This window comes from Lagenorhynchus albirostris, chromosome 5, assembly GCF_949774975.1.
Source record: "Lagenorhynchus albirostris chromosome 5, mLagAlb1.1, whole genome shotgun sequence".
In the NCBI taxonomy this organism is placed as follows: Eukaryota; Metazoa; Chordata; class Mammalia; order Artiodactyla; family Delphinidae; genus Lagenorhynchus; species Lagenorhynchus albirostris.
In genome coordinates, this window is record NC_083099.1 from 132,588,732 (window position 1) to 132,616,388 (window position 27,657).

The window sequence follows — 27,657 nt, forward strand, 5'->3', positions numbered from 1 at the left end:
ATAATAAAGTATAATCACAGTATCAAAAGTTAATTTACTAAAAAAAAACCTTAATGGTGATTCAAAATAGCATAGGCACAGAGTAAACTGGAAAAAGGAACCAACCTTTTAATAATGGTTACGTTTATTGTGAATGAATGTATCAGGGATATAAGATGTGTCACTTAAGGTTAAAAATGTATGCTGATACCCCAACAGTAGAAAATGATGGTCAGAGAAAAGAGAAAATACACTGAATTGTGAACAAGGTAAATATGTTTTCTAAAAAAGTGTAAAAAAAATCATCTCCACCAATCCAAATAATTTTGAAATCTGGAAATGCTAGAATTGTGAGCAACAATACCACCACTCAGCGGTTCTGCAGTTCTCTCCAAAGGGGTACTGCTATTTCTCAGTGTGCTGTTCCCTTGTTTCCCACATTTCCCCTATTATCCCTATGTAGTATCCCTTCCCTTCCTAGTAAAGGCCTTTCTATTTGAAAAGTAGAAATATTTCCTCCCCACAATGTGCTCATTAACTAGGAATGAAAAATAAGAACTGACAACAGTACCTAACTGCAAACAATTTAATCTTTGGATAGGCAGTTTACCTGTTGACCTTGAGTTGTCTGAAACAGTTGGGCCACAGCAGCAAAAGCATCAGAGCTGGGCAACTGTGGTACAGTTGGTATGGAGTTTGTAGTGGCTTGTGAGGGTTCAGAAGAAACTTTAACTGGAGGTGGAGGTGAACCTAAAAAAGAAAAGATCATTAAGCACTCGGTAAACTTTAACTCATAAATATTCCTTTTAATCTCCATTAAGCTTCTTTACTAAAATAATACTGCATTCAGTTTAACATAGAGTAAAAAATACAGATTATGGTAATACAGCCTATACGGTAACAAGCACTGAATACTTTTATTAGAAATAAGAATTATGGGAAGAAAACTATACCTTCTAAGATGTAAACTCAAGTTTCCTTCTTATAGAAAACTTCCATCACTATAAACAGACTCCAAACACTTCATGCACAAAAAATTATACCATCTTCTAAGCTCACAGATACATCTGCCATACCTTCATTATTAGTAACATTTTCTGTTACTGGGGCGGCATTACTGGTTCCTGCTGCCATGTCCAAAAGCGGTTGAATGATTTCAATTTTGAATACTCCATTTTTTTGCCAAAGGTTCAGCACACGAACTATTTTACTCTGTTATGTGTGAGAAAACATAAATATACAATAAATATTTGCATAAATAATTTATTATACCTCTTACAAAAAGAGGAGGAAAAAAAAACCACCCCAGGCTAATATTTCCATGCTATATCTGTTTTCATAAACAGAAAAAAATCTATCATCAGAATTACAACCTGGTTAAACTACACTAACTGACCTTTCTTCAGTAGTGCAATCTAGAGTAAGAAACAGAAGGGCAGAAAGAAAGAGAAAAGAAATATAACCTAGAGGATCAAAAGAAATGCATTATAATACTTAAAAATGTATCTGAAGTTTCCATTATATTTTACTTATGAGTACAAAGAAACAACCATTTATCTTACAGAAGTGAAGAATTTCCCGGGATGACTATAACAGTTAAAATATTTAAGACAATTATTGGCCTGTAATTGTTAGGTAAATTGTTTTGTGGACTAGTAAATATGAAGGAGATCCAGAGAAAACGTGTTATTCATGGTTGTAACTCTTATTTCCTACTCATGGAATGATCTTCTTTTCTCTTGTATATTTTCCCCACAAGAGCATTCCTTCAAGAATATACAGAATCCATAACACTCAAATTTATATGCCGTTTATTGTAGTCTCCAGTCTTCATTTTTCTGAGTCTACCAGTGCATTTCTCCCACCTACTGGAGTCTAGTTTTCTGTCTATAATGTTTTTCTATCTTTTTATAGTACATAGTAAAACTAGCTATAAATGTGAGGAATTAAATACTGTAGTCTGATTGCTAATGAATACCATTTACATTCTAGCAGCTCCATATGCTGGGGAAAGCCATCAATTATTGGTCCCTTCCTTTTGGAATAAGCAACAATCTGAGATAAGCACTGCTCTCCTCTACTTGCAGAATTTCTTTACCATTCAACCACAAGAAATCTTTCCAACAATGTCTTCTTAAAGCAAGACTGTGCTCCTTTTATATTTCAACAGTACAACATTCCTGAAGGACTTCCCAAGAAAACAGATATGACTACTATAGAAAAAACTGGGTTTTGTTTCAAGTTCATGATTATCTTTCTAGTAATACAGTAGGCTTTAAATATCTAATATACATTTAAATAGATTTAAGTAGATACAAAAACAAAACCAAAACAAGAATACAAGCTTAATTTAAAAATTATAAACTCTACCTTATCTTCAGATGGACAAAGATACAAATATTGGAATGTGGCAGTTATGTTTTTAGAGAATCTTGGCCCAAAAACATCTTTATCAGTTCCAAACTGATGACGAGACTGTCTCACAATTGAGTCGATTACATATAATCCCGGAACCTTGTATTCTGGTTTACACTACAAAGATTAAAGATGTAAATTCAATACAGGAAAAGCAAATCACAATTTGACACCCATTAATCTCACTTTCATGAAACTATATATCCAAGAATTACTTCTATTTAGAAACTACTTGAATGTTTAGTTCTCACTGGCTAGCTTGTCAAATTTCCCACAGGTCTGTACAGAATTGCCATTCTCTTGATACTTCAGACCCCCAATATTTCACTTTTCTCTGATCCCTCTGTCTCCCCACACACAACTTCCCAGAATCAACATGACTTTACCAATCCCTAAGCCACCTCCATACAAATCCACTTATTATGGATAAATCTCTGCTGTAATTCATCCTGCTCAAAAAAATAATTTTTACCTTTTAAAATTATCAAGGAGATCATTTTAACAACATATCAATTTCAATTCTATTAAAGTACAGTACCAGAGAAACAAAAACTGAAAGGAGAGGTCATTTTTGGCCTTTCAAATTGACAAGGTAAAATGAATAGACAGACACCTGCACACATTTCTGGTGGTACAACCTTTACAAAAGATTTAGCAATAAAAGTAAAGCCTTATTTGATCCATCAAGTCTATTTCTAGAAATTTCTCCTAAGGAAAACAATTAAGATGCCTCTGAATTTTTTCCACAAGGCTAGCCACTGAAGTGCAATGGCCAGTAATAGGGAACTGGCTTAGTAAATCGTGAAAAACAATCATATGTTAGAATACTTTGCAGATGTTTATAATAAATTCCGTGGGAAAAGCAGGTTATCCATCAGCCTATGTCTTCATTTTCCTTTTATAAATGTACATACTAAAACATGAGTAAATATTCATCATAACTGGGGTGGTGGCATATAGGTAATTTTAATTGTTTTTCCATTTTATTTACTGGTACTTTGATTTGCTACTATAAAAACCTCTATTGGGCTTCCCTGGTGGCGCAGTGGTTGGGAGTCCGCCTGCCGATGCAGGGGACGCGGGTTCGTGCCCCGGTCCGGGAGGATCCCGCATGCCGCGGAGCGGCTGGGCCCGTGAGCCATGGCCGCTGGGCCTGCGCGTCCGGAGCCTGCGCTCCGCAATGGGAGAGGCCACAGCAGTGAGAGGCCTGCGTACCGCAAAAAAAAAAAAAAACCTCTATTGACTATACTTTTTAGTCTGTTGGAGCTCTAACTCCTATCTCACAGCCAGTATTAAATGGCCATGGACCAGAGACACTCCCACACACATTTATTAGAGTGTACTACATGGCATAGCTCCAGGTTGGGGGAGAAGACAAGGATATCTAAGTAAGCCTCCGTTCTCAGTCCTTTACTGAGAAAGACGTGTGCTAATCACACCATATAATCGTAGAAGTGAAAAACTGTTTAATTATGACGGGAGCAGGGGAAAGTTGGAAAAACTTTAAGAAGTGATTTCATTTGAAGTACTCCAAGATGAGTTAAATGTCAACAGAGCAGACAGGGCAAAGGGGAGAGAAAGCACATCAGGCTCAAGGAAGAGTCCTGTTCAGTAGAGAAGAAACTGTTGTTGAATCCTACCTCATAGTAAGTGCTCAAACAGTACTGCTATAAATTTTTGTTTTGTTAGGAAAAAAAAAAAAACTCTAGTGATTAAAAAGAACTTCTAGTGACAACTTTTCTGTAGAGTGGCTTTAGAAGCAATTATCCAAATTACTATTTACAAAGTAAATTACAAATACTGATCACAACTAAAATGAGGTAATAAATAAATGGATAGTTACCTTTTTGATGAACTTTTCCACTATTTGAACTACATGCTTATAAAGCTGAAAAGAATGAAAAGAAAATCATTATCCAGTTTACATACTTCTACATTCCTTGTAATTAGAAAATACTTAAAAATCTTGAAATTTGCACAATTTGAATTAATTCCCAAGATGATACTGAAAAAACATGGGAAATAATCCATAGTCAACCCATAGTCAACAACTGAAAAAATCTTAACACATCATAATGAAACTACAAACTAAAACAGAAAACTACAAAAATTCCCCCAAACACAAGGTCCTTTTCTTAGATTTTTAATCAGTGAATCTTCATAAAGTAGTTTATTAAGGAACTTTATGAGAGGGCTAAGAACAATGGAACTGGAACTAAATAATGCAGTTTTTAAAGAGACTCACTTATTCAAGGTGTGACTGGGTAAGACATTTAATTTCATGAAGTCCAAGGTTTTTAAATAAAAATGAAGCTAATACTCCACTGATTTATGATAAGAATTAAATGAAAACAAAACAAAACAAAACAAACAAAAAACCCTCTGCCATTCTACTCTCTACTTCAATGAGTTCAACTTTTTTTAGCACCACACACAAAAAGGCAATTATGTGAGGTGATGGACGTGTCAATTGGCTTAACTGAGGTAATCATTTCACAATGTAGATGTGTATCAAATCGTGTTCTATTACATTATATTACTGAATTTGTCAATTATACCTCAGTAAAGCTAAAAAATATAAAGGGAAAATATTAACAACAAAACAGGTTTTGAAATAATATGTTACAACGTAGATGCACCATACTGTATTATTATGTACTTTCAGCAAAACCTGGTGAGTGTTCTTCGATTCAGGCCTGAACTAATTCACAAGATGAATTCTCACATTTAACAATAACATTTTCAAAATTTCAAAAACATTTTCCAAATTAAATACATTTCTTTTACGCTTACCTTAATAGCTTTAATAGCAGCTTTCGTGATGAGAATCATCTTGGCTCGAGAGATGGGAGGCTTCATATCCATAAGTGAAAAGAGCTTAAAAAACAGAAAAAGAGGAAAAAAATGTTTTAATTACAAGTAAAATTAGAGGTTAATCCTTCAGTTCTACAAATATATTTGTAATATATTAACTAAAAGAATAATAAATTTTGGGGGCTTCCCTGGTGGTGCAGTGGTTGAGAGTCCACCTGCCGATGCAGGGGACACGGGTTCGTGCCCCGGTCCGGGAAGATCCCACATGCCACGGAGCGGCTGGGCCCCTGAGCCATGGCCGCTGAGCCTGCGCATCCGGAGCCTGTGCTCCGCAACGGGAGAGGCCACAACAGTGAGAGGCCCGTGTACCGCAAAAAAAAAAAAAGACTAATAAATTTTTGGAACTAAGTTTAATAATTCGTCTAGTAAAGAAAAACAAGAGCTTTCCTACATACTGGCATCACCACTTCGAAAATACAATGGGAAAAAATCATATTAAAAGTAGCAAAAGAGGGGGAAAAAGGTAAAATATTTACAAAATCTGTAACAGAAAAAATTACAAAACTTTGCTGGAGAACTCAAAAATGATTTGAATGGAAACAAACACACCATGTTCCTGTACTGAAAATGGCAATACTGTGACTCAATATTTAATATTTCATTCCAAACCTCATTGAGATTTTGGAGAACTTCAAATAATTCTAACGTTCATTTGGAGAAACACATGTATTACATCAGGCAAGAAATTTAACATGCCATTATAAAGCCTGAATTCACAATTTCTTGATTTAGTCAGGAATAAAAATGACACCATATTTAACAAATCTCACTACAGTAAATCCAGCAATCAGGTGCTCACAGGAGACTTAACCACACATGCATACTCCTTCCCCCTGAAGTTTAAATCCAACCAAGATATAATGATAGCCCATAGAGGGTTACAAAGATAAAAGACATTAAGCTTATATCTAGTTTCTTAAATTCTTGTTTTTGTTTTGTTTTAATCATAGACACACACATACTCTTCTAAAAATACATCTTGAAATAAGTTTCAGGGCTTCCTGAGCATTATCAACCTTATATGAACCATGTTTCCATTTCTTTCTAATTAATGTTGGTATTTCAAATATGGAACCCCTAAGACATAGACCATCTTTACTAGACCACTACTAAGAGGCTACCCTAAAGAACAAAAGTCTCCTTTCCCAGAATAAATAGCCCTACCTAGCAACATACCTTAAATTCCCTGGCAACAGAATTTTCACAGCTTTTCAAAACTACAGACACAATGGACTACTGACAACGGTAACAGTAATTTTTAGAAAAAGTACGCAATGAAAGATATACTCAATATAAGAACCAGATACATACCCTGCCTAAGCAGAGAAAAGTAGAATTTTTCCATAAATAATACTAAGATACAGAAAATGGGAAAAACACAAAGATATTAACACAGAAATTCATTTTTAAAAAAGAGATTAAGTAAATAAGGTCATTCTTTATCATTTTATTTACCAACATAATTAAAATTCTCCTTGAGAATAAAAGCTCACTAATTGAAAAACAATTAGAAAGGAGACAGTAATCTTTGAAACTATAAAAACTAATGAGAAAATACGAAATGATTTAAAATATTTCAACTTCAACACAAACTGAAAAATATCAACACTGCATGAAATACACAGCACACATTTTATAAAAGGGCATGTTCTGCCCATTTCTAAGTTATAAAAGTTATTAAGACAGTTGTTTATTACCGTAGTTCTATTTCCTTCTCTGGACCTTAAAGCAGAGAAAGGGGAGACAAAAAAGTTTACACATGGATCTTAAGAATAAGCAACAGTGGGACTTCCCTGGTGGCACAGTGGTTAAGAATCCGCCTGCCAGTGCAGGGGACATGGGTTCAATCCCTGGTCTGGGAAGATCCCACATGCCGCAGAGCAGCTAATAAGCCCATGCACCACAACTACTGAGCCTGCGAGCCACAACTACTGAGCCCATGTGCCACAACTACTGAAGCCCACGGGCCTAGAGCCCGTGCTCCACAACAAGAGAAACCACCGCAGTGAGAAGCCCGAGCACCACAACGAAGAGTAGCCCCCGCTCGCCGCAACTAGAAAAAGCCCATGCGCAGCAACAAATACCCAACACAGCCACAAAAAAAAAAAAAAAAAAAAAAAAAGAATAAGCAACAGTGAGAACTACTTCTCTGGCCATTAAAAGCTTAAGAGACTCATATTTCAATGAAGCCTAAGCCAGAGCTAATATTCATTTAATGTCCCAAATAGCACTTCTTGATTATTTCCGCAGTAGGGAACTCCCCATATTAAAACAAAACAAAACAGACAACTGAGCACAGAAGACAGACCAGTGGTATCTTCTGATGAAACGTTCCACAGTTTATACTTAAATTATAATTTATTTAAAAAAATTAAAATACAGACTACAGGCAATAGAACAGCAAGAGAGCATTCAAGTGCTACCATATAAGAGACAGAGGAAGGGTGTTTATTCCACTAAAGAAGGCACAACTCAGGAAAAGAGGAGGGAACCAACACTGAGTGCTTATGTATAAGGAAGAATTACCTTTGGTGGTACATTATCTCATTTAATCATATTAACAATTAACATAGATTGTTACACCTATTTTGAGATGATATCCAAAGGGATTGCATCTGTTTTCAGATGATGCCCAGGGAACGGGTCTGGACTACAATTTGTTGATTTTAAAGCTTACAATCCTTAATAGCATAGTCATCTCCTTATACAATTGCTGCTTATTGACTAAATACATGCAGAGACCATTAACTACGATGGGGAACACAGACAAAATATCAAGTAGGCATCTGTGCCTGTCTATATGTATACTGTATTGATTCAGGGATAATGATAAGACATAATGAATTTAATTTGGGATGCCTACTGAATATTCAGGTAGAGATATCAGCAGACTGGAAAATGCATCTTGAACAAAGAAGAGGTTCTGCTAGAAACTGAAAGGTCACAGAATCAAAGCCATGAGGATGAGTAAGACAAGAACAAAGATGATATAATTAACTAGGGTATACCAAATATTTCAATGTGGTACAGAGAAGGGAGTTGCACAAAGGAACACCAGGAAAATAACAGAAATTAAAGGTATTTGGCAAAGTCAAATGTTATAAATTAGCTTTTGTGTATGAACGACTAGTATATCATCTGCAACAGGGCAAGTGCCCAATAAACATCACTAGGTGCAGTGTTCTCCCTGTTATTACAGATCTGCATTCAGAATTAATGTAATCTGTCAAAGAAAACAAATGTGTCAAAGCAGCCAGAGAAAACCATGCAATTCTCTTATATAAAATAATAGCAGCAGTAGGACCCAAAAGGTACAAAACCTCCTTAGAAAGCCTTAGTAAGAAAAAAATACTTGTCAGCAACAGATATGAGTTTGTCTTTTTGCTGTCACCAGCTAAATAACTATTAAAAAATACTAAATATGAACACTGCTCTGCTGGGTGCCTGATTTACAAAGTATTCTAAAAATTATGAAGAATCACTCACAAGGATCCCTTATATCAATAAAGAACAGTTTCAAAAGAAGATAAGGAAGGAGCATATTTGGCCCATGACACCTGTAGAATTCATAGTGTTTGGGGGTTAGTCAAAGTAACATGATACTCTGCTGTTTATTAACAGTATAAACATTGACAAGTTTAGTTAACCTTTTCTAAATATCAAGGATTTCTGAAATCTGAAAAAAAGGATTAATAGCACTTACTTCACCTCGTAAGACTGTTAAGATTAAATGAGATAATGTATATAAATCTCTTAGCCTAGTACCTGACATATAAATGGCTCAGTAAATAGAGGTATATAATGCCCTGGGAATCTTGACACACACCTCGAGTTTAATTTTTTGTTATGGCTTACCATAATACCTTTTTTGTATTACATCTACTATTCAAGTGCTGACTGAATTTAGAGAAATTTTCTCTATACTGAAAATACAGTAGTATCAAAGAGTTTTAAAGCTGTATAGCACCTTAGTATGTAATCCAGTACTCATACCAAATTCAGAACTGCTTTCACAATACACCCGGCAGGTCTCATATTAGTCCACAGGCTTAATAACTCATAACTAACCTTACCCAACGGTTACAGCAGTCTTCTTTGTACTGACCCCAAATCTCCCTTCTGATAACCTTCCCTCCTTCTCCTGTTCTAGTTTTGCCTCTGGAGCACAGAACAACAGTGATCTTTCTCATGTGATAAAATAAATATAACTAAGCATGTTTCCCTTTCTCTTATCTTCTTCAACTACTAGCCAAATGATATGATTCCTAGATCCGACTATCCTGGCTAATTCCTTTCAAGTATAATAAACCAAAATAAACAGAGCCCGGATATATTCCTGTAGAATCTAGTGGATTGTCTTTTGTATTAGTTTCCTATTCCTGCAGTAACACATTAGCTTAAAACAACACTTTTGGAAGTCAGAATCTCCAGACTTCCCTGGTGGCGCAGTGTTTAAGCATCTGCCTGCCAATGCAGGGGACATGGGTTCGAGCCTTGGTCCGGGAAGATCCCACATGCCGCAGAGCAACTAAGCCTGCGTGCCAAACTACTGAAGCTTGCACGCCTAGAGCCCATGCTCCGCAACGAGAAGCCACCGCAATGAGAAGCCCGTGCACCACAAGGAAGAGTAGCCCCCGCCCACTGTAACTAGAGGAAGCCTGCACGGAGCAACAAAGACCCAACACAGCCAAAAATAAATAAATTTAAAAATAAATAAAACTGTACCTTGTTTTTAAAAAAAGAATCTCACTAGTCTGAAAACAAGGTGTTGGCAGGGCTGCCTTCGTTCTGGGCGCTCTAGGTCAAAATCTACTTCTTGCCTTTTCTAGCCAAAGTGTGCATAAATTCCTTTGGCTCATAGCTGCTTCTTCCATCTTCAAAGCTGGCAGCATAGCATCTTCTCTCTTCCCTAACCTCTGCTTCCACTGTCAGAGCACTTTCTCTGACTTTCCTGCCTCTCTCAAGGAAGGACCCTTGGGGTTACACTGGGTTCACCCAGATAATGCAGGATAATTAACTCAACTCAAACCCTTAATCACATCTGCAAAGTCTCTTTTGCCAGGTAAGGAAACATATTCACAGGTTCTAGGATTCAGAACATGGACATCCTGGGGTAGGGGAGATCATTTATTATTTTTTAAAAATACTGCTTAATTATTAACTCACATTTATAATCAACTGAAACCCTCAGACTGTTTTCACTGGAATCTTTATCAAAACTAGATCTTCATGTTGATTTTATGTTGGTTTCTGACAGTACTTTCAATCTACTTAGGTAGTCTGGAAATGATTTTCTGTTTTCAGTGTAGCAGCTATTCCAATCAGTTTGCAAATTTCACAAACTACTTTATATGGCTTCCTCCAACCCCGTGGTTTTTTAAATATTAAAAACAGGACCTACTTGTAGGATGACCTTATGTGATATTCCTTGGGCCCTGCCAGTCAGCTAAAATTCACTTAACTCACTCTCATCCTATGTATTTTTAAAATTTATTCATGATGAAATCATGACAAATATCTTTCTGAAATATTTGGTTTAGAGTCATCACTAGACAAACTTTACAAAAGAAAAATGTTTAATTTGGCCTGTGAGAATCTGTTCTGGCTCCTAGTGACTAGATATCTCTAGACAGAATCTCTTTCAATGGGATACTTACCCCTACCTTCCCCCCACTTAAACTTTTAAGTATTTGCTTTCCTTAACTTTATTTTATAATGAATTATACTGATTATATCTAGTACTCCTTCCTTTGCTATTATGACCTCCAAGATGATAAATTCTGGCTTAAGCTCCTGTTGTTAATAATTACAAAGTTCAATTTCAGGAAAAAATTTGAATGCTTCCTAACAGAAATACATACACTCACAGTAACAGGCTGGTACTCAAATCTCCCTTCTGACAGATAAAGATATCAAAGTGTTCAAGTCTACAGTCTTCCCTCCTCTTTCGTTCATCTGACTCATCAAATCTGATACACTGGCTTCAACCAAATCAAGAGTTAAAGCCAACATAACTTAAATGTTTGCTTGTAAAATATATTTTATAAAAGTACACATTAGGGCTTCCCTGGTGGTGCAGTGGTTGAGAGTCCGCCTGCCGATGCAGGGGACGCAGGTTCGTGCCCGGGTCCGGGAGGATCCCACGTGCCGTGGAGCGGTTGGGCCCGTGAGCCATGGCCGCTGGGCCTGCGCGTCCGGAGCCTGTGCTCCGCAACGGGAGGCCACAATAGTGAGAGGCCCGCGTACCGCAAAAAAAGAAAAAAAAAAAGTACACATTAAATTTAACAAAACAAAACTTAGTGGAAAAATCTTTTAAAATCATCATCTCCACAAAGATGCTTTTTTGTCCATCTAATTATAGCCTGAAGATAGCTCCATAAAACACTTACTGCTAGAACAATTACAGTCCCTTCTTACCTGGCATTTCAGTTTATGCCTTTACCAAAAGGTAATACTCTCTTAATACTGGGCATTTAATGTGATGGGGGGAACAGGTGTTGGGGGGGGAGGGGGAGAGAGGTGGGGCACACAGGGAAAGGGGAGCTGCAAGCACATGCTAGACAAGTATCATTATGCCACTCTACCTGAAAGCAGAATATTGCATATGAGTTAATCAATAGCACATACAAACAGTAAGAGAGAAAATAAAACTGAAAACTGTACATAGGAGAGTAACTCAATTAACAAAGAGAACCCCAAACTAATATAGAAAAAAAAATGTTCAGTCTTATCAGTAGTCAAAAAGGTATAAATTAAGACAATGAGATACAGTTCTTCAATTATCTAACTGTCATGAATGTAGATTAGCATGAAGCAAAGAACTAAAAAAGTCCATATCTTTTAAACCAACAATTCCACTTTTAGAAATTTATCTAAAATAATCAGATGTTCCCAAATTTCCCAAGATGACTTTTAAAATTAGAAGATAATTCATGTTATTGAAAAGATCTGGTAACCATATATAAAGTTTCCATACACAAGTGGAAGGGAAAAAAAGACTGAAATACTCTAAAATGTTAATGGTATTTGGTAGAATACTTTCTTATTTTCTAGCTTAAGTTTACCTAATTTGCATTAATTTTATTCTTTTGTTTTTATAAACTTTATTTTTAAACATTTTTTTATTTTGTTGTGATTTCTCATTCTTTTTAAAAAATATTTATTTAATTTACTTATTTTCTTTATTTTTTTTGGCTGCTTCGGGTCTTAGTTGCAGCACTCGGGATCTTCGTTGTGGTGCGCGAGCTCAGTAGTTGTGGCGCGCAGGCTGAGTTGCCCCACAGCATGTGGGATATTAGTTCCCCAACTGGGGATCAAACCCACATCCCCTGCATTGGAAGGTGGATTCTTTACCACTGGACCACCAGGGAAGTCCCATAATTTGCATTAATTTTAAAATGAAAAAATTAAAATTCATGGATTAACAATGAAAAACTTTGTGTCTGAGACACAAAAATGCATTTCTCCAACTTGACTGTAAAATATACAGAATCATCATTATCAGGTACAACCTGTCCATGGAGTAAATCGTGTCTTTGAAGTTAACAGTTATGTTTAAATCAATGCCTTGTAAACCTTTAATACAACTTTTCAAAATTGCTAAAACAAAATTTTAAAAATAAAATTTGCCATTTTAAATCTTTATAACTGAAGCCTCTATGCACATAAAACCCAAATCTGAAAAATTTCTTAAATATATTTTTGACATCTGTGCATTAAAGAAAGCATCCCTTTTAATTACTATGATTTACTCCCATGTAAACTCTATTTACTTTCCAGAGAGTCAAATCCTTTGAAACGCAAATAATTAACCAATTTTCCACTTGCTTAGAGGACTGTCTGGAGACAAGACAGGTCTGGCATTAATACAAAATATACCTAACAATAGAGCAAATTTACATGGCTCTTTAAAACAGAGATGAGAAAAAGAAACTGTACTGTTCTCCTGCTCCTACAGAGCAGGGTCTTTACTTTGACTTAAACACTACAAAATAGTTCTATTTATTTCTCCATAAAAGTCACTTTTCACACTTCTAAAGTTTCCAAGCCAGATATTTTTACAAACAACAAACCTGCAAATAATATTCTCAAGTTTAAAGAGTTTTAAAATTTTTCATACTTAGGTCTACACTTCTTTACCTTACTACACTTTCCCACAAACATAAACTTTTCTCCTGGTTCCAGAATTTAGAGAAATGCTTTACAAAATACACACATATAAGTTCAAATATATACTGTTAATATTAAATACGAAACCACTTTCAAGTTAACTACTTAAGTTTCTATGTGCTTTATGAAAATAGAATATAGTAATATAGCAAACAGGAGTTTAAACTTCATCACTTTTTAATTATATCACCAACTCCTAATTCTGTTACCATTTGCTGCTGGCAGGACTAATTTTCTAAGTAGTTAATTTCTGACAACTCACTTGCTACCTTGCTTCAAAGTATGCCCTAATTTATTCTTCAACTAAGACTAACTCCCTTACAATTTCCAAGGGTCTACCCTTCACTCAAACTTTTTACTTTAGAACCAAGGCTGCCTCCCCCGAATCAGGGCTTTTAACTCCTTCAGCTCCACTTACTACAACAGGTCATTTTTTATTCCTTACCTCCATTTTGATTCACTGAACTGCAATCAATCCTCAACTTCCTTTTCACTTGTTCGAGAAATAGGTCAGGATGTGATTTTAGGAAATGCCAAATATTTTATCCATGCCATTACTCTACTTTACTAGCATAGACGCCAGGTTTCAAAATCACTTTTACTGTGCCTCACTAAGTAAACTTTGTGTCCACCCAAAGTTGGCCATAAAACATTTTTATGAATTACATAGTTCCTTCCAGACCTCAATTGAAGAAATAAAAATTTGTTCCAGGATATAAAATCATCTGATTAGAAGAAAAAAAATTATCTCATATATTATATATTTTATCTATACCTATTTTTCTCCCACAAAGTTGTAATGACTAGATCTATACAAAAGAATGGGATTAAAACTGAAAATGCTAACATTTATAAAATCCCTAATTAATTTTAAACTTTAATTGTGAATATAAATTAGTAAATGAAACATAAACACCTAAAAGCATATCTTAAGTTTTAAACACTGATTGCATCTATTGCATTATTGTGGATGACTTAAAAACTCCCAAACTTCATCATTCTTAAACTTTGGCGAATCCTTCCACAAATATACATTACAGTGCCTTGCTACCTTTCTTCAAATATACAAAAGTTGTTTAGGGAGCCCTCTCCCTTCATAAACAATAGACAAAGGTCAGCTGCTCAAAAAACTTCCGAGTAGCCATGTGGGGCTGTAGACTGGGCTCAGGCAGCCTCTTACAGTACTCTGTCAAATCACACCACCCCTCCCGTTTCCTTACCTCTAAAATGGAAGGAAGGTAAAGGCATATATAAAACACCTAACTGGTATGCTGGCATCTGGTTGGTATTTAATGAGCAAATGCAGGATTCATTTCCTGTCCTTCCCTTGAACTGGCTCCACTGGATTACTTCTTAAAATAGCATGTAAAAACTAAAGATATCCTTTGAACAAACTTAGGATTCAGGATCAACAAAATAACTTCCAGAGCCACTCAGTAGCTAAGAGATATTGTTTTCAACCTGATAGAAAATAAGATCAAGCAACAAAACAATGAAAATGGTGTTAAAACCTGACTTTTTTGTGTTTTTCTTTAAACAGCTTTGAGATATAATTAATATACCATAAAACTCACCCCTTTAAAATGTACAGCTCTATAGTTTTTGCTATATTCAGAGTTATACAACCATCAACACTATTTAATTTCAGAATATTTCATTACACCCCAAAGAAATTCCATACCCATTAGCAGTCACTTCCCATTCCTCCCTCATACCACCACCAATAAACTACTTTCTATCTCTATGGATTTGCCCATTTTGGATTATTTCATATATTTAAAAAACCCCTAACTTTATAAAATATGCTCTTATATTTACTCAGAAATGGTTAAGGCCTTTATAAAGATTTGAATGTATCTCTGAATCCCAAATGTGGCTATCCTTTCTAAAGTGATTTATCATCCAGCAACTCTTAATTACAGTAAACTAGATAATATATGACCATTAAAGTTTAAAAGAGTATTTTATGTTTCCTAAAAGCTTAAAAGCGATATTACCATAAATTTCCTTATTATAGGTTTCCTTTAAGCAGGGTATTATAATTCTACATCAGCTAAAACTAACCTCTGACAAAAGGAGGAATAAAGTGGAATACTCATGGTAAAGTGCATAAAGATATTTAGGGGATATTGCAGAAAAAGATTTACAGACTATAGGGTTAGTCAGCTATCGCTCTCCAGAGTAATAACACACCTAGAGAGGGACAGTGGGAAAAGTCCACCCAGGGGAAGGCAGAAAGTGGGTGAACTGTCTATAAAGACTCTAAATAAAACAATAAAACTGTTTGAGAATTGTTTTATTTATCACCAAATGCTAGCAATTCTAAATAATATCAGGGATAAAATATTCCTTCCCCTAAAACATTTTGTTGACTGAGATTCTTGTTTTAAACTACTGCTGTGGTAACTGATAAGTTTTTAATACATAAGCATCAAATCTGTACATTTTTATTATGTATCCTTTAATAAGCGATCTATTCTAAGTGGAATTTCATTAGGAAACCTTCCAGTTATATGATCAGTGCATAGAACATGCAGATTCGTTACACCTGTTCATTTGGAGAATGACTACAAAGAGGTTCAGGACGGCCTGCACTCTCCTCAGGGTCAGTTTACGTCTGCAATTCTGTAGTTCCTATGTATATATATTCGTATGTTTAAATGGTACGTTTAAAGTATGATAGCTGTTTGCAAGTCTTCTTTCCTGATATATCTTTTTTTTCTGGTGTAAATACTTAAAAGCAGCCAGAATTAGTCTTTAACAAAGAAACACAAAGCTTGGTGATCCATGAACAAAAATTATGGAGAATGCCATTACACATAATTTCAAAGATGTTCACCAATCATAATAGAGACCTACACTGAAACTCTGGGTGAAAATATTTTAGTGAAAATTTTTTGACTGAGAGTACATTTGGAAGTCACTAGAATCGATGCCAAAAAAAGACATGGACAGTATTGTGATTTCTAGAGTTTACTGTGAAGTGAGCTTTTTCTAAATTTCTGCTAAAGGAAACCTTATGTTTAAGTCACCCCAACTACTGTATATGTGCTGCTTCACTTACAACCTTTAGTAATTAGAATTAATGAGAAGTGTTTTTTCAGTCACTTACAGGTGAAGGTAAAATTGCTAAATCTGACTATAACTGTCTACTGAACTCAAATATTGTGAAAATCAACTGACAATCATTGACAAATATGCAGAAGTTAAGGCTTAAAAAGAAACTGGAATATTATTATTCATTACTGTGACAGAGCAGGATGTAGATAAAATTTTCTACTTTTATCAAAAAAGTATTAATGAAATTTAAAAATATTAATCAATTAATTCTCTCTGTTGTAATATTTATTTGTAACCGGCATGAAGTTCAAATTTCTTTCCTGGCCAATTTCATGATTATTTCTGAGAACAGTTTTGTTGTAGAAGATGAATGTGTTAAAAGAAAAAAAAGAAGAAAGAAAAAGAAGAAAGTTCTGCTCTGGATGCCAAATATGCTAGGTACACTACTGCTCTACGATCTCTTCCAAGTGACCCACATGGATTTACACCAAAAGTCACAAATTATCCAAACACCAATTATAACTTTCAAGGGGTACTTGGATGACCCTCTACTTTTCACTGAGCCCTGCTATCTCCCAACCGCCCCCCAATCTAAACCTTGGCTTCTAATTCTTTTTTTTTTTTAAACATCTTTATTGGAGTATAACTGCTTTACAGTGGTGTGTTAGTTTCTGCTTTATAACAAAGTGAATCAGCTATACATATATCCCCATATCTCCACCTTCTTGCGTCTCCCCCCTCCCACCCTCCCTACCCCACCCCTCTAGGTGGTCACAAAGCACTGAGCTGATCTCCCTGTGCTATGCGGCTGATTCCCACTAGCTATCTATTTTATATTTGGTAGTGTATATATGTCCTTGCCACTCTCTCACTTCGTCCCAGCTTACCCTTCCCCCTCCCCACGTCCTCAAGTCCATTCTCTACGTCTGCATCTTTATTCCTGTCCTGCCCCTAGGTTCTTCATAACCTTTTTTTTTTTTTAGATTCCATATATATGTGTTAGCAGACGGTATTTATTTTTCTCTTTCTGACTTACTTCACTCTATGACAGACTCTAGGTCCATCCACCTCACTACAAATAACTCAATTTTATTTCTTTTTACGGCTGAGAAATATTCCATTGTATATATGTGCCACATCTTTATCCATTCATCTGTCGACGGACACTTAGGTTGCTTCCATGTCCTGGCTACTGTAAATAGAGCTGCAATGAACATTGTGGTACATGACTTTTTTTTTTTTTTTTTTTTTGCCGTATGCGGGCCTCTCACTGTTGTGGCCTCTCCCGTTGTGGAGCACAGGCTCCGGATGCACAGGCTCAGCGGCCATGGCTCACGGGCCCAGCCGCTCCGCGGCATGTGGGATCTTCCCGGACCGGGGCACGAACCCGTGTCCCCTGCATCGGCAGGCGGACTCTCAACCACTGCGCCACCGGGGAAGCCCACATGACTCTTTTTGAATTATGGTTTTCTCAGGGTATATGCCCAGTAGTGGGACTGCCGGGTCATACAGTAGTTCTATTTTTAGTTTTTTAAGGAACCTCCATACTGTTCTCCATAGTGGCTTGGCTTCTAATTCTTAACTCCAGAGTTTCACTGGAGTTCTTGTTGAATTCACTACTAACCTGTACAATGCTTCATCAGTATTATCAAAGTTTCTATGTATTTATCCATGAATTCACAAGCACCAATAAAGAGCTCTAACTATAACACAATAAAATGTAATCGACAAACCATGCAAATATTGAAAAGGATCAAGGTGACTGAAGCATAATAACTTACAATACTGTTTGAGCAATCTTCTAGTTCTCAAAAAAAAATCATGACAGTACATTTTAATTACACTTACTATTAACACAGAAATGTAGACATGTCTCTTCAAGACTAAGCTCTCAACAGATCTTAGTAAGGCCTAATACAAATTTAACTATTACCAACTCTACCAAAACTTCAACTGTTAATAGCTAAGCTGCTTATCCTATATACTACCTGATAACATAACGTAACTTGTTTTAGGCTTATTATTAAATCTGCATGCTGTTGCTCTGAAGTATGCTAAAAAAAAAAAAGATTCCACATATTATCTCAACAAATATCAATAACACTAAAAGTTCATCATTTATGTTAACAACTTTTTTCCTATCATGTTATCAAGGTGTATCTGAAATGAGTTTTAAATGCAGGCAGACATCTATAGAAAAGTAACCTGTCATACAACTCAATATCAAAAAAACCAAACCAAAAATGGGCAGAAGACTTAAATAGACATTTTTTCAAAGACACACAAATGGCTAACAGGCACATGAAAAGATGCTCAACATCGCTAATTACTAGAGAAATGCAGATCAAAATGACAATGAGGTATCACCTCACATGGGTCAGAACGGCCATCATCAAAGTCTACAAATAAATGCTGGAGAGGGTACGGGGAAAAGGGAACTCTCCTACACTGTTCGTGGGAATATAAATTGGTGCAGCCACTATGGAAAACAGTATGGAAGTTCCCTAAAAAACTAAATTAGAACTACCACAGGATTCAGCAATTCTACTCCTGGGTATATATCCAGAAAAAACAAAAATTCTAATTCGAAAAGATACATGCACCCCAGCGTTCGATACCAGCACTACTCACAATAGCCAAGACGCGGAAGCAACTTAAGTGCCCATCAACAGGTGCACGGATAAAGAAAATGTGGTATATATACACAACTGAATATTACTCAGCCATAAAAATTGAAATATTACCATTTGCAGCAAAGTGGATGAAACTAGAGAATGTTTAGTGAAATAAGTCAGAGAAAGACAAGTACTATATGATATCACTTATATACGGAATCTAAAAAATAATGCAATGAATCTATGTACAAAAAAACAGAAACAGACTCCCAGACACAGAAAACAAGCTTATGGTTACCAAAAAGGAGGGGGGGGCGTATGGGATTAACAGATACAAATTACTATATATAAAATAGATAAGCAACAAGGATTTACTGTATAGCACAGAGATACCCAATATTCTGTAATAATATAATAACATATAATGGAATATAATCTGCAAAAAAAAAACGGAATCTATGCTGCACACCTGAAACTAACACAATATTGTTAACCGACTATGCCTCAAAAAAAAAGTTTCCTGTAATGATTAAGTGAGTTATATTCACTTGGGCTCCATGTCAGAGGACAGCAACCTACAATTTGTACCTGGTAAACAAAAAAACACTCCCACAAAAACATACACATACAGGGACTTCCCTGGTGGCGCAGTGGTTAAGATTCTGCCTGCTAATGCAGGGGACACGGGTTCAAGGCCTGGTGCAGGAAGATGCCACATGCCACAGAGCACCTAAGCCCGTGTGCCACAACTACTGAAGCCCAGGTGCCTAGAGTCCGTGCTCCACAACAACAGAAGCCCGTGCACAGCAACGAAGACCCAACGCAGCCGAAAACAAAACAAAAAAACTCCCACAAAACAAACAAAACATACACATACAAAAACCAACTACCATTTCGTCAACTTTTTATTAGGTACTTTTATCTCCTGAATTCTGTTTCACAAGATTTACAAGCCAACTTTTCCATTACTCCAATTTTTCTCTGAATCAGTTCCTTATCATATGTCCACACATTTTTCTGAAACAAAATACTAAACAAAATGAGAGACTAGGGAGAGGAATATTTTCAACAAGAACATCAGTGATAAATCCTGCTACAGAAAGCTCTGAAGAGCCAGCTTTATTCCACTCACCATAAAGCCAGACCTCTACTGTTGTCAGAGATAAGCAATTCTCTGAGTCAAGAAAGAGCAGAGGAACAAAACTATAACTTTTAGTATCCCAACTCCTGTGATTAACAGCGTGACATTGTCAAATGAGTCAAGAGAAACCTCCAATTTTACTTCTGTTGCCCTGGTCCTCTACATCTCCTCCACACAGTAAGAACCGTGTTTCAAATCTTTGTCCACTTCTTTAGATAGACCTCTCAAAGAAGAAAGGAATGATGAAAAAGCAACCAGACTGACATTACAGGTTAAAAAAAAATGCTTTACAATACTCATCATATGACCTAAATTCTAGAAGACAATCATGCCTAGTAATCAATAGGTAAAATACACAATAGTTCATACAGAACAATTTCCAGTGGGAATAAGAAGAGTGGCAGGCTCCCCAATGAGATGTGGAGCTCAATTCTTCCTTCAGAGTAACATGATTCAAGACTGTCAGCCCAAGTGAATAAGAGCAGCAAAATCAATTCATGTATTAAAATTACTCATAAAGTTTAATTTGTCTGATTTTAAAGATAAACAAATATAAAAGCACTCATATTTTCTTCCTGCACTTCAAAGTAGCATTATATGCATACCACACCTCGATACAGTAGTTCTCACAAAGTAACTCCAGGATCCTGGGGGCTGTGGGGAGCGGTGTGGGGAAGAGGGTGTCTGAGTTCCTTTCAGTGGTCTGTGAGGTAAAAACTGTTTTCATATCAATACTAAGACATTTCTTGCCCTTTTCATTCATTTTCTCACAAGTATACAGCAGTTTTCCAGAGGCTACCTGATGCAAGAGACTGAATGAAAAAGTATATACAAGAATTCAAGTTTTATTAAACGTAAGTTTAAATGAGATTTGCAAAAATATAAAACCATGTCACTCTTCTAATTTTTTTTGTTTTGGAAATGTTATTTTTCATTAGAAATGTTATTTATGTTAACATGCAATAGGTACATTATTTTTAATAAATGTGTTTCTCAGCTTAAATTTCTGATATGGTAAATATCAAGATATAACCCACAGATACAAAAGCTCTCTGTGGTCCTTAACTTTTAAGAGTTTAAAGGAGCCAAACTCCAAAGTTTGAGAACAGCTGTCCTAGAGAAACTCTTCCACAAAGAGACATGATTGAGAAAGTTCATTGCAGTGTTTGTCAGTAACAAATGAGAAACAAATGTTCATCAACTGGGGAACCAGATAAATAAAATACGGTCTATTCAAATAATAGCATACTACACAGCGGATAGAAAGAACTAAATCTTAATATACAGTATTAATAATGTTTAAGCAAAAAAGCATTGCGGAATATGTACAATATACTACTCATGTATACCAAAATATAGAATATTGTTTAAGGACCAGAGATTGATATTATACTAAATTCATTACTTGATTGCTTCTGACTGGGGGGGCGAGGATAGAGGAGATGGGAGGAAAGGACTTTATAATACTTTATTTTAAAATTAAAAACACATAAATAACAACTGTCGATTCTTGTTATATTCTCTGCACGTTTTTTGTACTTTAAACATCTTAAAATCACAGATGTTGCCCCCCCCCCAAAAAAAAGTGAGGGAGAGGGAAGAGCTCTTCTTTTGGATTTAGCGAAGACTGATTAAAGGCTAAAAATGCAATCTACAGATTTAAAAAATCCTATCTATAACCTTTATCCATTCAACAAACTTATGAACTACCAAACCCTTCTTATTAAGGAATGTATATAAACATAATAGAACACAATTAAGTATCACTGATTTTTTTTTACTCATCTTTCCATCTTTTACAACACTTAACACAGTGTCTTGTCATAAAAGTCCTGTCAAAATGCCTTTAATAACCTTGGCTTTTTTTATCTTCCTTCCTCTCTTATCACAGATATACTGACCTCTTTTACCTGTGCATCAGATCTGTTCCCTTCCTCTCATCCACAATTTTGCTCTAAGTTAACCAATCCCTCTGGCTGCTTTAAACTATGCTTTTTTTTTTTTTTGCACATTCCGTCCCTCAACATGCTTTAACTTCTATGCCCATCTAATAGAGACCAGGGCTTGAACACCACTTACTTAGGTTAAGACTTTATATATACACACTATATAAACATACCAAAGGGCTAGCACCAGTGCCTACTACACTGTTAATTATTCTTCCTTCCCTTCATCCTTGAAGCAACTTTTCCCTGGGAATACCTCCAACCAAACTTCTAAAACAACAAAAACAAACAAAAAACCCCAACTACTTTACATTTGCTACCTCTTTATTTCCTTATCTCTCCTATCACCATTCAACTTTAAACTACAGATTCCATTACCCTCAAAGAATTTTGTGGCCTTTTTCTTACTTAAGTCTTAACCTGTGACCACTCCCCTGGTATTATATAAAATATTATCTTCAGGCAGCAATTAAGAGGGGACCATCTGTATTCAAATCTCAGCTCTGCCATTAACTAGTAGTATGCCCTTGAGAGATTTATTATTCAACTTCTTTGAAAATCAGTTTTCTCACCTATAAATGGACGTCTACGCAAGGTTGTAGGAGTATTAACTTAGATATGTATATATAAAGTGACTGACATGCTATATAGATGCTTATTAAATATTAATTCCTTTGTCTCCCCCTCTCAATTTTCTCTAGGGCACATCTGAGAGTGACTCCCTGATGTCTCCCTCTAACTCTTGCTTCCAAGTTTGAGTCCTACATGACCAACTGCTTGCCAAAAATTTCTACATGACTGTTCCACTCAAACTCAAGCTGTTCAAAATCGAGCATATTTTCCCATCCACTAAATATACTTTTGATGACTGCTTGTCATGTTAACAGCATCCCCCCTCTCCCAGCACTCAGAATGTGGGGGCAAAAGGTGCTTCTAAACCTACCAGATGTCAAGTCCATGGATTCTTCTGGTCCACATCCTTCCCCTCCTCTCCACTCCCTCTACAGACGTGCCAAGTTCAGATTCTACTTGCTTCTCCTACCTCAGTCCCCAACCTGCCAAATTTCTCCAAACCTCTGCCTTCTCCAATATATACTACAAATCAAGCAGTATTTTGATTATCACTCCACTACTTAAAACCTTCAATTTATCCACGACCTGGAAAAAAAAAATGGAATTCAAACACATCAGAGATGTAAAACTTGTCAGACCCAAAATTATTGATACCTTAATGATTCTTACTTTCCAGTACTCTCAGGAGTCAAACTACTGTTCCTTATTTCTCACCACTGTAGCCTCTGAATTACTTTTCCAACACCTTCGGAAATCCTGAGACTGATACTATCCTCTCCGTCCAAGTCTAATCCCCCACGGCCATCCCACAGTACTCTACAAGGGCCCCAAAGGAAGCCATTCTATCCCATATTAAAGCTACTTGCCTAAGTTTTGTGTCCTCTATTAGTTTAGGCTCCTATGGGACAGAGGTCCTCAGTAGTAGTGCCATCGTATTAAGGACACAGCTTTACAGCTAAGCAGGTTTGCAAAATGAAGATTTGGGAGATCTGAAGTTACAGATTTGAACTAATCAATAACATTTCATGAATGGGGGGAATTAACTGAGAAGCACTACAATCAGGCAGGCACAAGGAGATGGATTTTAAAGTCAGACTATTTTCTCCAGAAAAAAGTGTTTTGGGAAGAAAGTCTGGCAGAAGAGAGTTGGAATTGGTAACATACACCTAACATAATGCAATTTGCAGTGATAAAGACTAGGAATGGAAATAGAAATTATTTAAAGAGGAAAATGATCAATGATAAGAAAATTCTCATTTTGTACATTTAAAAAGGTTAAAATACCATTTTCCTTTTTCAAGGAGTCAGTATCATTCCTAATTTTGGTTTTCAAAGTAAAAACTACTGATGACATTTTTCCAGAATTAACATAAGACACTTTGCTTAATAATGTGATTAATGTGAACTTCCATAATGTCTCAATCAGAATTAAATACTTCTGATCTTAAGAATACACTAAAAACCCTCCTCTTTGTTCGTTAAAACCATTCAAAAAGTTTTTATCTTGAGAAAGAAATGTACTTATCTTCTAAAAAATTGTACCATTTGTATAAAGTCTCATTCATTCAACAAGTATTTGCCAACCATGTGCTATGCTGGGGGGGGGGGAGAAAGCAAAGAACAGAAACTCCCTGCCCTCATGAAGCCAACATTCCAGTGTATTTTGCCTTAAGGAAACAAAGTCAACTTCCAACCCTGAAATCTTTGGAGCATTATCACAAATTCTCTAGCCATCAAAAATGAGGAAATACTATTTCATCATTTTGAAAATAATCAATACTGAACTTTACAAGACACTGCCCAACTTCTGCAGTTAAGACATGTTATGTATCCATCAGTTGAAGACAAATCATTTCTAGGATAATTGATAAAGCAATAAACGGTGCTAACTGCAGTGTTAGTGGAGGGTACGATATTATAGCACTGCAAAGGGAAAGTTACTGCACCCTAATTCTGTCACAAGTGAAACTACAAAAATCTCACTGTGAGATGCACCAAGTTTTTAACGCTGTCCCAAGACATCTAGCACTACACTACTACATCTGACTTCTTCAGTGCTGAGTTTATCTTTAGTACTTGGAAAAGAAAGATAATCCAACTCAACACATGACAATTGTTTCCATTCTGTAACTACATTTTAAATCATCAATGGTCAAGACCTCTCCCCTCAAATCGATTCTGAAAAATAGAAATGTGTGGACTCTACGCTTCAAAAACAGCACCTGGAATGTTTGGAGATACAACCAGAGAGCTTTAGGGCGGCAGGCAGCTTTGTTCCCGGTTTTGGGAGGTTTTCACATGTAAATGCTCCCAAAGAAGGGAGCCGAGGATTAACTACCGCGAGAAGGGTGCAAGGGTGGGGGACGGGAGGCCAAAGCCGGCATTCTAGCGGTCTAAGGCGGGGCGAATACTCTTCCCTCCCATTCAACTTTTTAGGTGTCACGTTGGGGCCACAGAGCCCATAAGACGGTTGGGTTCACGACTCGGTAAGATAAGGAGCCCCGTTTATTAAGCCCATTTCCCAAGTGTAGGAATCCCGGGGGAGAGGGATGAACACCCTCTCCAACTCCTCCCCGACCCGGGATCAGAGTCCAGCCGCTGTCGCGCCGCGGCCCGAGCAACAGGAGAGCCGAGGCCGCCGCTCCGCCAGCCCTGCGACCAGCAGATGCTCCGGCTCCCCCCGCCCCCTACGCCCGCCCGCGCTTCTTTCTTAGCCCCTTGCGGGCTCCCGGTACCGCGAAGCCAATACAGGGCTGGGAGCAGAGAGCGAAAGCACCCGGACCTGAAAGGGGGCGAAGTTAGAGGCACCGGCGCCGACGCGGGCTGGAGAAGGCCGGAAGGGGGCGAGAGGGGCAGCCCGAGGTCGCCGCCCGGGAGTGGGAGGTGGGGGAGGGGTGTGGGGTCGGCTCCCGCGGCCGCCGCGACCTCCCCGGGCCACAGGCCGCTCCGCGCAGGCCCCGCCGCCCCGGAACCGGGGCAGGAAGAGTCCCCACCCCGACCTAAGCTTTAAACCTCCGGCGGCAGGAGAAACGACGCCCCGACTCCACGGCAGGCCCGGCACCCTCCTGTTCCAAGCACCCCTTACCTCTTGGTTGAAGGCGTTGACGGCGTCCATGTTCGCGCTGCGGCGGCGGCTGCTCCGGGCCCGCCGGTCACATAGACCTCGCGCCGCGGCGGAGCGGGGCCGGGGAACCGGCCGGGCCTGAGGGGCCGGCGGAGGCGATGAGCTGCGGAGCTGGAGGCCGGGCAGGAAGAGGCTGCGGCCGAGGCGGCGGGGCGGGCGGCCGAGGCAGAGGCGGCGGGGTGGCGGGCCCCCTCTCAGTCCCGTTCGGAGGATAAGGAAAAAGAGGCGGCGGCGGCCCTGGGCTCCAACATGTCCGTTTGGCGGTGGCGGCTGCGCTCTGCGTCTCGCTGACACGGCCCCCCGCGCCCTCACGCACTAGCCCACACTGGCCCGACCGGCAAGCGGGCGGGCCTCTCTCTCCTCCTCGCCAGCGGGATGGCGGCAGCTGCCCGAGTCCACGCCGCGCGGGGCACGCTGGGACGGCTTGGGCCTCCCAGCTCTTCCTGTGCCCGGCTCCAGCCCCGCCCCGCCCCGCCCCCGCTGGCCCCGCCCCGCCCCGTCCCGCCCCGCGCGTGCGCGCGCGCCGCCCGCCCAGCCGCTAGCGCGTGACGCTGGGCAACGGAGTGCTTTCCCGCCCGCTGCGGCCGCGGGCCGAGAAGTCGGCTTAGCCCAGAGACTGGGTCCCCGAGAGGGGCGCCGGCGAGCGCGGGGTCCCAGGGCCAGGAGTCTGGCACGGAGAGGGCCAGTGCACACGCGCGCCCCTGCCCGACACGGCGCTTCCCGGTGCGTTTTTGTGTGCCATTCTGCCCAGGCAGGCCCTGCACCGGTCAGGGCTGGCGGGCTCGGAGCCACTTGCCCTTCGCTGCCTGGAACAAAGGGCTCAGGATTTGACCTCAGCCCGCTGAGCGTGCATTTGCAGGCTCCCGTGCAGGCTCTGCCGATGCAGTCCTGTGTCTGCCCTAATCGTGAGGGTTAAATCTGCCTGAGCTGAAGCCCCGAGAAGGACATGCAGGCACTGGATATCCACGCAGGCCTAAAGGAACCCCTGTGCAGCCTTGTGCCGCGAGAGGAGTGGATTCGCTAAACACTAATATCGATTCCCCAAACCACGTTGTTTCCTTTTAGGTGGAAAGACTGTTCTGATTAACTTCCCGTGCAACCTACTGCCTGCCGGGCACTGTGCTGGGTTCTGGGAATATGGAAATTAAAAGATACTTTTCTTTCCCGCAGGCAGCTCGATTTAGTGGGAGAGAATAGGCAAATGAGCAGGTAATAACTAAAGCATGGTAAGTGTTAGGGCAGAGACTCTGTGGAACAAAGGACAAAGATATTCATCTGACTGGAAGTCCAGGAAAGCTTTTTAGAGGAAGTGGCACCTGAGCTACATCTGGAAGAAGCAGCAAGAGTGGTTGGAGAAGGCACTGTGGCCTAACTGAGCTTGACGAGTACTGTGGCATTACCCAAGGAGGACGAGCTGGAGCTTATGGAGTAAGGAGGAGGACTGAGACCAGGTCCTGAAGAGCCTCTGTGTCCTTCCAAGGAGTTTGGATTTTGTCCCCAAGGCAGTGGGAAGCCATTGAAAGCTTTTAAGAGGAGAGTGGTGTCATGCAATATGCTCTTTCACGACTAATGTGTAGAGTAGCAAGAGTGGGGTCAGGGAAAGAATAGCCCTAGCCCTCAGCCCAGGGGATGCTGAGAGCTTAAGGCAATGGAGTAGAGGAGAGACAAGCTCAGGTACTTAAGAAGGGAAATGGATGGGTTGGGACAGAACAACTATGAGGTTAAGGAAGAGGGAGGTATCAAGGAGGATGCTCTAGGTAT

General features: G+C 38.6%; 1 protein-coding gene across 4 annotated transcripts in view; it reads right to left on the reverse strand.

Moving 5' to 3' along the window:
* Positions 1 to 26,324, reverse strand: part of SCAF4 (SR-related CTD associated factor 4) — a 61,004-nt gene extending 34,680 nt beyond the window's left edge. For 3 of the 4 annotated variants that reach the window (XM_060150830.1, XM_060150828.1, XM_060150827.1), the window contains exons 1-6: positions 25,858 to 26,323; positions 5,188 to 5,271; positions 4,238 to 4,282; positions 2,350 to 2,511; positions 1,056 to 1,191; positions 590 to 729 (exon numbers count right to left, since the gene is read on the reverse strand). In XM_060150830.1, the coding sequence (XP_060006813.1) occupies positions 590 to 729; positions 1,056 to 1,191; positions 2,350 to 2,511; positions 4,238 to 4,282; positions 5,188 to 5,271; positions 25,858 to 25,887 (597 nt within the window). In that variant the 5' untranslated portion in view covers positions 25,888 to 26,323. Of the gene's footprint in view, positions 1 to 589; positions 730 to 1,055; positions 1,192 to 2,349; positions 2,512 to 4,237; positions 4,283 to 5,187; positions 5,272 to 25,857 lie in introns of all 4 variants that reach the window. The other variant, XM_060150829.1, reaches the window with a different exon arrangement.
* Positions 26,325 to 27,657: the final 1,333 nt, after the last annotated feature.